A 12,128-nucleotide genomic window follows, 5' to 3' on the forward strand; every position below is an offset into this window, starting at 1 on the left:
ACTAGATTTAGCTGGCTCAGTTATTCTCTATCACTAGCATTCAAAACAAAAAGATTTGCATCCCCCTCCAGTAAGCCATCCTCACAAGCTTTGTGGTAGCTTAGCCTTTACCTTCAGAGGTACAACTTCCCTAGTGCGAATCCGCAGTTTGTTCACTTGTGTCTCTGCGATATCTGCCCGCTCTTCAGCATCATCCAGCTCGTGCTGCACCTTGCGGTATTTCACAAGGTTGGAGTTGGCTTGCTGCTCCTAAGAAGGGAAGACAGGAATGGATGTAGACAGCAGAACTGGTAGTGGCCCTGTGATTAGATACCCCTGTGGCAAGTATGGTCTGCTTAGACACATGGGGAAAGGTTTGCAGGCAGGTGTGAGTATGAATTTACCTTTGTGCCTTCAGAGTCTTCTTTAGCCCAAGGGGGGTAGCACTGCCTTATGGACATCCTTCCACAGGCCATATGCTAATGATGGTAAAGGCTACTTTCCAGCCATGCAAAACACTTGAGGAAGGCTTGGAGCAGGATTGGTGAAGGGTGTGGCCTGCAGAGAGTTCCAAGGGCCAGATACTAAGGCCTGGGAGCCACATTTCCCTCCTGGGCCAGAGGTTCCTCATATATAAGAGCAATAAGGTGCAGGGGCATTGAAGGTTGATTTGCCCTAAGCACATGAGAGTGACATTTTAAGGTGTCAGAGCTCCTGTTGTGTCACTTTTTGAATATGATTCTTGCTTTGAATTAACTGCAGCAACACATGGGGAATGTAGACACTAGGGTTCCCACAAGACCAGAGGCAGCTGTGAGTAAAGACAGCACGTTTTCTGCTGCCTATAAGTCCCTGTCCATGCAGAGTCACACTTACTGCCTCCTCAAACTGGCGCTTGTAACTCTTGACTTTGCTCTGCAGTTTGTCAATCAGTTCCTGCATCCGTGCCAGGTTCTTCCTGTCCTCTTCAGTCTGAAAAGCAATGGCAAAACATGGGATAGCTCAGCTCTTCCTGTCAGTGATTCTCTCCCACACTATGCACAGAGATTTCCCCCTTCTGCTCCCTTGGAGCTTCACTTTCCCTAGATTAATCCAGCCCCTCCTTGATCTCCACATATATCCAGTAGCATGTGAGCCTCCATATCTTGGAACATGCCACATTTTTCAGGCCCCCATGCATTAATTATTGTTGGGATGAGGAAGGAGAATACATGGGGGCAGACTTTTAAAGTTCCCTCCCCGCCTCCTACTTATGGTGCAGCTCTACTGCTAATAAAACAAGGGGCTGAGAAATTGGTGTGAAGATGCTGAGGCTTGTACCTGATAGGTCAGTTCTTTGATCCTGCGTTCATACTTGCGAATACCCTTCTGAGTATCTGCATACTTCTTCTGTTCTACATCCAATTCGCCCTCCAGTTCACGCACCTGAAAAGAACAAATAGGGTGGCTTAGGTTCCTTTACACCTCTCTTTATTTGACTCAGAGAAGAGACCTAGAATGAAGGATATAATTGTCACACTCAGCAAGGCAGTAGGAATTCATGTGGATGTTCGTATGTCACACTAGGAAGACATTAGAGGGGACTTGCCTATACTCCCACATTCTAGATTCCTGCAAGAACCTTGTGGCTGAGATTTTGTCAACTCTGGGCTGAGTACCCTGAGCATCTTGTCTTCCTATGACAGGATATAACTGGAAGAGAAGAGGCCAAGTTGCACTATTCTCCAGGCCTATCCTTGGTCATTCCCTCTCAACTAGGACCTTCTCTCAAATAAAAACCTAGCATCTTTTAGGGATATTGGTGAACACTATTTCATTTGGTGTCAAGGGAATTCAAACAATGGGACCAGAACAAATCATGCAAGGGCATTTGGCAATGTATTTGCATTTTTTTTAATCCTACCCATAAGCAATAGAGGGAAAATGAAGGCAACAGGAAATTGTTGAGTTGGAGCCTCCTAAGTTAACACATTTCCAAGCTGTTTCCTAGAACCATGAGGGCTAGAATCCTCATATTATTGGAATGACAAATTATCCCTGCAGAAGTACATCATGAGTACAGCCCAAGTTATGATGAAGCATTCTTGGGATGCTTAGCATAGCAGGTGGTGGGGCTCAAGCTTGTATGAGCATCAGGGATTTAGGATAAGCAGCTCTGGGTTGGGCTCAAAGGAACACTTCCGCAGCATTTGGTCAGAACACCAAGAGTGGCACCGGGAAAGGATGTTGCTGGAAGGATCTATCCAGTAGCTTCAGAGTTGGCAGAATTCAGATTTCTATTAATCCCTCCTCCTCCTTGCCTTGTGGATCATAGATGGCTGCTGCAAGAAAAAATGTTACATTCCCCTTGTTCTCACCCTGGCTTCCAGTTTTTGGATTTGCTTCTTGCCTCCTTTCAGGGCAATCTGCTCAGCCTCATCCAGCCGCATCTGCAGGTCCTTGATGGTCTGTTCCATATTCTTCTTCATCCGCTCCAAATGGGCACTTGTGTCTTGCTCCTTCTTCAGTTCCTCTGCCATCATGGCTGCCTGGTATGACAAAGGGCAAAGAGTCCATGTAGCATCTGGAGGTCTGGAACAGATGCATATAACTACCCTCTCTTGCACACATTCAGGGTGAGATGGTCCAGCACACATACTAGCACAGCTTAAGCCTACCCAGACACAAGTGAAAGTGAACCTCTCTGTATTATCCATAGCTTTGTTCAGACTCCACTACCCATTCAACCAACCAGGTACTGGGTCTAATTTAGAAGTTTCACCCACTAAGTGAATGTTGCAATCATCAACCTTATAGCAAATCCCTCCTCCATCAAGTTCTTCACTTACGTTAACAGCCATTGTATATCCCCAACTGGGAGTTCCCCCTGGTTTATCTCCTCTCCTCTACCAAAATTACCAAGCCTCAGCCCATTAGTTCCTAGAGGAAAGATAGGTAATAGAGTGCCCTCCAGATGTTGTGGGCTAAAACTCCCATCAGCCCCAGCCAGCCTGGTCACGGATGATGGGAATTGTAGTCTACAAGACCTGGAGGACACCACTTTGGCTATCCCTGTCCAAAGGTGCTGCAGATCACTCGCCTTCTCTAACCCCCAGATGTCCTGCCTCTCTTGTCCTGCTACTTCAGCAACACTTTATCACTGGCCAGGCCATGCCCTCCTCACATCATCTACTTCAGCTGCTGATTCCTAAGTGCTGTGGCAGCATCAAGAATGCCACCTACAAAAAGGGTTGCTGTAGGCAACCACCTATTAACACAGAGGCATTGCCAGCTCTAGCCCATCATTAGAGAGCATGGAGATGCTCTGGTGAATATGTGATAGTGAAGCTGCCAGCTCTGTAGGTAATTTTGTGTAATGAGTCAAAGCCCCGGCTAACTACAAGAGCTGAAGCAAACGTTTTATTAAGTGGACAGCTGTCAAAATTTGGACATTTTAAAATGCACATTTCACAATTTAGATTGATATCCAAAAGCCAACATCTGACTTTCAGAGAAACAGCATTTGAAATTGGGCTGGGTTTTTTTGTTTTTGATTTTTTCGGGTTTTTTGCCTGTTCAAAGAGTGTTTCTGGTTTAATATATACAGTGGTACCTCGGGTTACATACGCTTCAGGTTACATACGCTTCAGGTTACAGATGCCGCTAACCCAGAAATAGTGCTTCAAGGTTAAGAACTTTGCTTCAGGATGAGAACAGAAATCGTGCGGTGGTGGCGCGGCAGCAGCGGGAGGCCCCATTAGCTAAAGTGGTGCTTCAGGTTAAGAACAGTTTCAGGTTAAGTACGGACCTCCGGAACGAATTAAGTACTTAGCCTGAGGTACCACTGTACTAAACAAGCATTATTGTAACAGGAACAGTGCAAGAGTCCCTCTCAAGGGCTTCCAATCTCTTACATCCGTGATGGCTTTCTTGGCCTTCTCTTCCGCATTCCGGCATTCCTGCACTGCCTCCTCCACCTCAGTGCTCAACTGGGAGATGTCTGCCTCCATCTTCTTCTTTTGGTTAATCAGACCTGTGTTCTGGGAGAGAAAGGGACTGTGGAAATGAACTCGCCATGACATTAGGAACAAAGGGTGCTAACAAATACTCCATCTAACCATGGGTTGTCTGGTCTGAGCTCTCCAGACTCGCAAGCAGAGAGTCTTTCCTGACGCCTGCTCCTTTTGACCCTTTTAACTGGAGATATCAGGGATTGAACATGGAAGAGTCTGCATGCAAATTGGTTCACTTTAAGTTCCATGTTGGAAAAACAGGAGGATATAAATGGAGTAAATACAAAACGCAAAGAAATAGATCTCTTCCTGGGCTTAAAAGAAAAACCTAAATCAAGTTTATCTTTCCCAATTCCTTGAGATAACACCCCCTTTCTATGTAAACAAGAAAATACAGGGTCTTCTAGCCATATCCTCTTCTTTCTACATGGGGCTATTCATAGGACACAGTTTCCCATGAGCCCAAGCGAGAAATTGTCCCCAGAAGGAGAGGCAGATCAAGAAACCTGCATTTTTTCAGGGCTGATTTGAAACAAAAAAATTCCTTCCAGTAGCACCTTAAAGACCAACTAAGTTAGTTCTTGGTATGAGCTTTCGTGTGCATGCACACTTCTTCAGATACATCTGTGTATCTTCAGATACATCTGTGTATCTGAAGAAATGTGCATGCACACGAAAGCTCATACCAAGAACTAACTTAGTTGGTCTTTAAGGTGCTACTGGAAGGAATTTTTTTGTTTTGACTATGGCAGACCAACACGGCTACCTATCTGTGATTTGAAACAGTTCACTTCAACCATTGATTCAGCACTGAGTCCAGCAGTTGGTATCTCACATGGGAACTCAGCCTCTGCCTCACCTGCGAGTGCAGCAGATTGACTCTTTCTGTGGCCTCCAGCAGCTCCTGCTCAGCCAGCTTCCTTCCACGCTCAGCTTGCTCCAGGGCTGCACGCAGCTCCTCCACCTCAGCCAGCATCAGGTTGTTGCGCCTCTCCAGGGCAGCAGCCTGCTCCTTCAGGTCATCGTTATGGCGCAAGGTGTCATCCAGTTCTATCTGCAAGTCCTGTCAGGCACAACAAGAAAAAAAGGGGTCTGATTAATATGAGAGAGAAGCAAGAGCTAGGAGTCTCCTGGGGTCTGCAGAGAACCTTTAAGGGTCTTCAGATACCAGGCCAGACTCTGTCCTGTCAAAGATTGGGTGTTGCCTGTCTATAAGGAAAGAGCAGTGGGGCACCTGTAGCCCAACAACCACATGAGGACTTTGGCCTAATTTCATGCAGGTGGAAATATGTGGGGGAAAGGGTGTAGCACAGAGAGAGAGAGAGAGATTGTGCACTGTGGCCCTATTTACCTCTGGATTTGGCCCACCTACCATTAGCAATTTGCCCCCCGCAGGGCCAATCCAATACACTTCCTGCCTAAGGCAAAGGGCAAGATGGCACCCCCCAGTTCCACATACAGAAGTCAACTAGACTCACAGTCTAATCTTACTCTAATATTGGTAATGGAGTAGCATCTTCCATGGCACTTGAGGATAACAGGCTAGTTAAGAGGACACAGGACAGGCAGCATGGCAGACACGACTCTGTCCTTCAAGGAAATGCTGTCCATCGACAACCGCCACCTGAGGGGCCTAATGGTAGAGCTGGGCTTGGGGGAATGTGATACCAGGGGGGAAAGGTGGTATCTGTGGAGCAGCCATGGAGAGAGGCAGAAATACAGGAGAGCTCCAGGAGGCTCAGTGAGGACATGTTTCTGACATGGCTGACCTTCATTTGGGCTTGGAGCTGCCGCACCAGTTTCTGAGACTCGGCGGCCTGGCGGTTTGCGTGGCTCAGCTGTATCTCCATCTCATTCAGGTCTCCCTCCATCTTCTTGCGCAGCCTGATGGCCTCATTTCTGGCTTTGGCTTCTGCATCCAGTGAAGCCTGCATGGAGTCCATGGCTCTCTGGTGGTTGCGCCTGGGAAAGTGAAGAAAGATGCTTAAGAAAAAAGGCACTTTATACCCACAAATGCAGTACCGGTGAACCTTCGTCACAGTTTTTGTTTTCTCAGCGATGGCTCTCTGTGTAGATTTGCTCTGTGTTGGTTATGAAGGCTTCAGAAGGCCAAACCTATAAAAACTAGTTTCACAGAACAGCCTGCCACAGTATGTTCTGTTCCTACCTGAGGTTCTCAAATTCTTCATCCTTCTCTGCCAGTTTCCTATCAACATCAGCCTTGATCTGAGACAACTCCAGCTGGATGCGCAGAGTCTTGCTCTCCTCATGCTCCAGGGCTCCCTAGGAGCAGAAGGAAAGATAAGTACTTCGTGAAAAGGCTCACCAGAGTCCCGGTCCCCTCAGTCTGCTTCAGCTTATTTTTGAAAAGGCATCAGGGGTGCTGAATAGCCTGAAGCTCATTAGGATATCTAATATTTGTGAGCAACTAGGGCAGCCTTTGCCAACACTCTCTCCCTCATTAACAACTGTTATAATGAATTTAAAACACTCCTGTTTACCCAGGTGTTTGGTTGCTGTAAGATAACATTAGTTGTTTCTAGGAACCTTGAACCTTATTAGCTGTGGGGCTATGAGATTGTTCTTAAATGTTGTGTTTTTAATTTAATCGTGTTAGTATTTTAATATTTTGGTGTTTGCCACCTTGGGCTTCTCTAGGAGGGCTGAGGTAGAGATTTAATAATAAATAAAATAAAAGAAACCTGGCACCATGTCGGCAAAGGCCAGAAGTGTACTTTTCTGACCACTAGATGCCACCATGGAGCCAGGTAAATGGTCAACTTCTATGCCTTTAGTTGTTGCACCTGCTAGGATTCAACACCAAGACAAGGCCAGAAAAAAAAAAAGATGGATGAGAGGCAAATGGGGGAAAGAGGAAGACGACTTGTCAGAGGCCTGCATGTTAAGAGGATACGGTTTCTAAATGCCACAGTTCTAACATCTATGTGGCTCTACCTAACAGGATCCTTCATGAACACTGTAGCACTTGGGCAATACTTCCTACATTTGTATTTTCCCATAGGAACATGCACAAACACACTGACATATTCCTCAAATTAAGCAAGGCACTCCTTTCACTGCCCCAAATCTTTGTGGCCCAGTGTCCCTTGGGTCCTAGATGATGGATTACAACTCCCATGTGGCAAAGCTTTCTGGTCAAAATCCAAAATGAGGAGCAGCACCATGAGCTAGAGCAGGGATGGGGAATCTGTGGCCCTCCAGACGTTGGTGGATTCCAGTCCCCATCAGCTGCTGCTAGCACAGCCCACACTCAGGAATGATGGCAGCAGGAGCCCAACAACTTCTGGGACTCAAGGTTGAAGGGCATTGCTGTAGCCCCCAGTTCAGTTGGGATATGGCTTGGATTTCACATAATGTGGCCTGACATTGTGCACGGCCACAAGGTGAAGCTCTCCCTCTGCTCACAAGCTGGGGGCTCACCTCAGCCTCCTCCAGGGCAGCCTGGATTTCATTTTTCTCACTCTCCAGACCTTTCTTCAACTTCTCCAGCTCATGGATGGTTTTGCCACTCATGCCAATCTGATCAGTCAAGTCAGTGATCTCCTCTGGTAAGGAAGACAGGAATTATAGGCCTGCATGTAGCTGTAGTTGTTTTTAATAATAATAATAACACGTAGCTGGTATTCATATACTCCACTCATTCAAAATTCCTGGGTGGAATTCAATGCCTGTTCTTCTCAGAGTAGACCCACTGGAGTGAATTGACATGACTAAGGTTCATTCATTTCAATAGGTCCACTTTAAGTAGGACTTGGTTGAATTCCACCGTCTATCTCCAAGTGACTGGGGAAAAGGACAACCAAAATCAAACCCAGAATGGAATACAAGACAGGACAGAATGCCTAACTTAAAGCTCTGGACCTTTGCTGAGCTCGCCGCATGATTATGGCTTATTCCATCCTTCGCCAATCTGGTGCTCTCCAGATGTTTTGGTCTAAAATGCCCATCGGCCCCAGCTAACACCTGGAGAACACAAGACTGGTGAAGGCTGGCTTACGTACTTGGGCCACACACAAATACAAGAGGCTATCAACCCACCAGCACCACCCTTCGCCCAAGGTGCCCAAAACCAGCCTTGCAAATTGGTCCACAGATGAGCCTACACATTCATTAGGCTACTGGTCTTAAGTGGAAGGATAGAGACCCACAAGGAGGGCATGCTTTGACCTTATGTGGGTCACATCAACAGAATCATTATTTTCTTTCTGTTAATGAGGAAAAGGGCGAAATCATTCCCTGAACACTGGTGATCCTTCTCGGATTCTCTACCCTGCTTCCACCCCCAGGCCATTACTCCCACACTTTCAAGCATTCTCTTCCCATCGTAAGGGCTAGATAGAAACTACCTTTACAGAAGAAAAAGAATAAACAACACCTGTGCCTGCCCAGTAACAGCTCCTTGGATTACAAAGTACCCTCTTGGATTACCCACAACCCTAACGATACCTTGTAGGTTCTTGTTTTCGCGTTTGAGAGTCTCTAAATTTTCCAAGGACTCCTCATAGGCATTCTTGAGCTTGAAGAGCTCTGTGCTGAGGCTGCGAGACTCCTTCTGGGAGGACTCCAGCTCTGACTGCGTCTCCTCGTACTTCTGCTTCCACTCAGCAATGATCCTGTCGAAATTGCGCTGCTTCTTGTCCAAAGCGGCAGCGGCCGAGTTTGCTCTCTCCAGGTCGATCGAAAGGTCCTCGATCTCTGTCTGCAGACGGTGCTTGGTCTTCTCCAGAGAGGAGCACTTGGCATGGGCTGCTTCCACAGCTTCCTCTGCCTCCTGCAGCCGGATGGCCAGCTTCTTCCTGCAAATTATCATGGTTAGCTAGGGAAATAGCTGCTCCTACACAAGCCGGAGATGGAGCTCTAGAAGTAGCATGGATCTCATCCACCTGGTGCAGTGCTTTCCACCTTTCTGTTGAGAAGGATCTTCAAGGGAGACAGAAGCAACAAACTGGGAAGTGAAACATGAGGAGGCAGCTGGAGATCATTATGGCATGCTTCCTCTCGCTTCCTGCAATATATCCCTAACATGGACTTTTCCTGCCTCCTGCTATTGGGTGGCCATTTGCACACCGTCAAATTTGCATAATTTATATGTATAGATGCAAATTTAGAAAGAATTACTGCAATTTATATAGAATAAATTGCCTTTCACCATAAAGGGAAAGACTGATCAGGTGACCTGCTGTCTTCTTTCTAGGTGCCAACTGGCAATGGGCAACTTCAAGGTGGTACTTCTCCCTTCTTACACTTTTTAAAAAACTTGACCAGCCAGCCTTTCAGATACAGAACACCTCCAAACAGAGAACTGTGCTCTATGAAGTTGGACACATGGCCATCCTACCTGTTGCACTTAATTGCAAAGGTGCCTTTGGGCAATACTGTAATGCCAAAGCTGCTTCATTTCTGCACAGAATTGGGACAGCACAAAATTTATTTCGCATGAAGTAAGTCTAGGACTTACTTGGCTTCCTCTAACTCTTCTGTCCTCTGGATGGCGTCTGTCTCGTATTTGGTCCTCCACTGGGCCACTTCTGCATTGGCCTTTGACAGGGACCGCTGGAGGTCTCCCTTGGCTTCCACTTCCTCCTCATACTGCTCCCGCAGAAGGTCACAATCGTGGCGGGAAGCTTGCAAAGCGTGAGCCAGAGCGTTCTTGGACTGGAAGGTTGGAAACATTAAAATGGAAACAAGGCCTCTCTCCCTTGCATGTGTCCATTTATCAAGGAGTAGATAGTTCTAACTCCCCAGTGTGTCAAATGAAGGCTGAGGTTCAATACATTCTGACAGATTATTCATGAATAGGTTAGGAGCAACTGTTTGTGAAGATGGTTGTCTTCTATGCAAAAAATATACACAGTATGCAGGGTAGGAGGAGCTGGGCTCTTTATGGACACTCACCAAGGGGCCTGTGACAATCATTGGAGCAGATACTCTTGAGAGCTCAAGGTGGATGAGACAACAAGGAAAACAGTCCACTGACTGGCCATGCCAATCGCCCAACATAATCACCACACCTGCCCTGTCCTGGCTGAACCAGAAGCCATGGCTTTTCTTATTTGCAGTCCTTATGGAATGTAGAAGAATCAAGGCTACTGTTGTCTCCCTTTCGAAAAACATCTTTCCCATCAGAGGCATTTGTTAACATACTGAAAATATTGCTGCAGCTATGGGAGTATAATTTACTGTCTTATTCACTCTTCCCATGGAAATGCAATATTATCTACATTAAAGGGTTCCCTTTATAGCATTATAGCCAAAAAGATGGGGATGGATCTCAAACATGCCCATGAAAGTCCTGTTCCTGAATCCTAAAAATATGCAGACTGTGGTTATTCAGTGGTATAGAAAAGCACCCCGCACATACTCAGAGGCATTTCTCCTTACTATTATTTGATATATTCCAGGATATGATCTGGGTATTGAAAAATAGTTTCAGGGCCCAAGTGAGCCTCCCCACAGTACAAATTGAGTCCTTGTTCCCTGTTACCAGCTCTTGACTGCAGGTGTAACCCCAGATGTATAAATGGTCACCTTAGTCTCTTCTTCTAGCTGTCTCTTGAGTTCATCAATGGTTTGCGTAAAGGAAGTCTTGCCGCGACTCAGCTGGTTTATAAAGGACTCCTTCTCTTCAAGAAGCCGGCTAAGTTCTCCTAATTTTGTAAAAAGCCAGATATCCCATTGACATTTCATTAGAGAACACATCATTTTCCAGTCCTTTGAAATCCAAAATAGCCACACTGCAGTTTTCAGGACTGATCCAACACTGAACACAACTCATTTGAAGGTTGTCAGCATGGGCAGGATGCAGACATTGGGTGGTATTCAGTTTGTCAGATGGAACAATCCCCTTCCCCTTCTTTGCATGCTGTTCTAGCAGTTTTCCTGACTCTCTTGAGCTGTTTTTTTTGGGGGTGGGGGTGAAGGGGAAGGAAAGCCCCAGTGCACAAGTGAAAGTCCTTGTGCAGGCTTCTACTGATGGGACTCATTAGCTCATCAGATTTTATGAATCTACCCTAATCCCCATAGGATAGATGTTATGGGATCTCAGTCTAATGTTCACCTCAAAAGACTGTAGCCATGTCAATCAAAATGGATTCAGTGCTTTCTCTTGGTGGCTCTAAAATCTAACTTGTTAGAAAGCCGAACCCAATGAATGTAATTAGCTCTGTATTTTCTGAAGCATGCATAGCATAATTGCTACCAATTGGCATGAACTTCATAAAGCTCCAAAATGGTTGATAATTCTAATCTCAATTATTTATCATTACAGGAGTGGCATCCTTGGGCAATTGCCAGGGCCTCAGTACCAGGCAGGGCCTTCTAATGATGCCTGCCATGTTCTTATTCGATTAGTTTCTGGCTCAGCACCAAAAGCAGGGCCAGGCAACTGCATCTAGCCAACATTGTAATGTCCCACAATGCCCCTGACGTAGCATCAGTCACTAGATAAATCCACCAAGCCACTAACAGGGGAGAGTAGCCCATGAGAGGGCATTTTACCCAGGGACCCCTCAAGCCTGGAGCAACACTGTGGAGTATGTAGACAGACAGTGACTTTTCCAGGGACATTCAATTAGCCTCCTCATGGCCAAGCTAGAATCAAAACCTTTATGCCTCAAGTTCAAACTCAACATGCCAAGATCCCCAAGGCCAATTGTCCAGCATGGATATTCTGCAGCTCTTTGTAGGCAATTTATCAGACATAAGAATATCTTGCATCATCAAGGCTTATCCAGACTGCTTATCCAGACTGCTCTCTTTCTGGGGAGATCCAACATGCAAGCAATCAAGCCAAGTATCTAACAGAGGGAGCGACTTTGAAAGCAAAACATACCATTTTCAGTCTGCAGTCTCCCACGCTGGGTGCTGACTTCGGCTAGCTGACGCTGGAGTTCATCCAGCTTTGATTTGGTTTCGCTCAGCTGATCCTCATATGTTCGGCAGAGCTTTTCAGCATTTGCCTGCAACAGGGAAGAAAACTTTGTCTAGATGTCTGAATTGTCAATGCATTAAACAACTGGCTTGAGGCAGAACCTAGGGCTGGATCATGGCCAGTGAAGAGCTCCAGTGCCCTCATGGTCTGCTCCCTGCACCAGACTTGGCACTTACTTGTAGATGACTGTCCCCATCATGCACAGT

At 46.3% G+C, this 12,128-nt stretch overlaps 1 protein-coding gene across 2 annotated transcripts in view; it reads right to left on the bottom strand.

Annotated features, from left to right (window-relative positions):
• Positions 1 to 12,128, bottom strand: part of MYH7B (myosin heavy chain 7B) — a 52,956-nt gene that overhangs the window by 616 nt on the left and 40,212 nt on the right. For both annotated transcript variants that reach the window (XM_081916587.1, XM_081916588.1), the window contains 13 exons: positions 11,824 to 11,950; positions 10,521 to 10,639; positions 9,451 to 9,647; positions 8,439 to 8,788; positions 7,413 to 7,537; positions 6,139 to 6,254; positions 5,741 to 5,933; positions 4,831 to 5,034; positions 3,873 to 3,998; positions 2,337 to 2,507; positions 1,300 to 1,404; positions 856 to 951; positions 112 to 249 (listed from right to left, as the gene is read on the bottom strand). In XM_081916587.1, the coding sequence (XP_081772713.1) occupies positions 112 to 249; positions 856 to 951; positions 1,300 to 1,404; positions 2,337 to 2,507; positions 3,873 to 3,998; positions 4,831 to 5,034; positions 5,741 to 5,933; positions 6,139 to 6,254; positions 7,413 to 7,537; positions 8,439 to 8,788; positions 9,451 to 9,647; positions 10,521 to 10,639; positions 11,824 to 11,950 (2,067 nt within the window). The remainder of the gene's footprint in view (positions 1 to 111; positions 250 to 855; positions 952 to 1,299; positions 1,405 to 2,336; positions 2,508 to 3,872; positions 3,999 to 4,830; positions 5,035 to 5,740; positions 5,934 to 6,138; positions 6,255 to 7,412; positions 7,538 to 8,438; positions 8,789 to 9,450; positions 9,648 to 10,520; positions 10,640 to 11,823; positions 11,951 to 12,128) is intronic.

The sequence above is a fragment of the Podarcis melisellensis genome (assembly GCF_964234715.1).
Source record: "Podarcis melisellensis genome assembly, chromosome: 6".
Lineage (NCBI taxonomy): Eukaryota > Metazoa > Chordata > Lepidosauria > Squamata > Lacertidae > Podarcis > Podarcis melisellensis.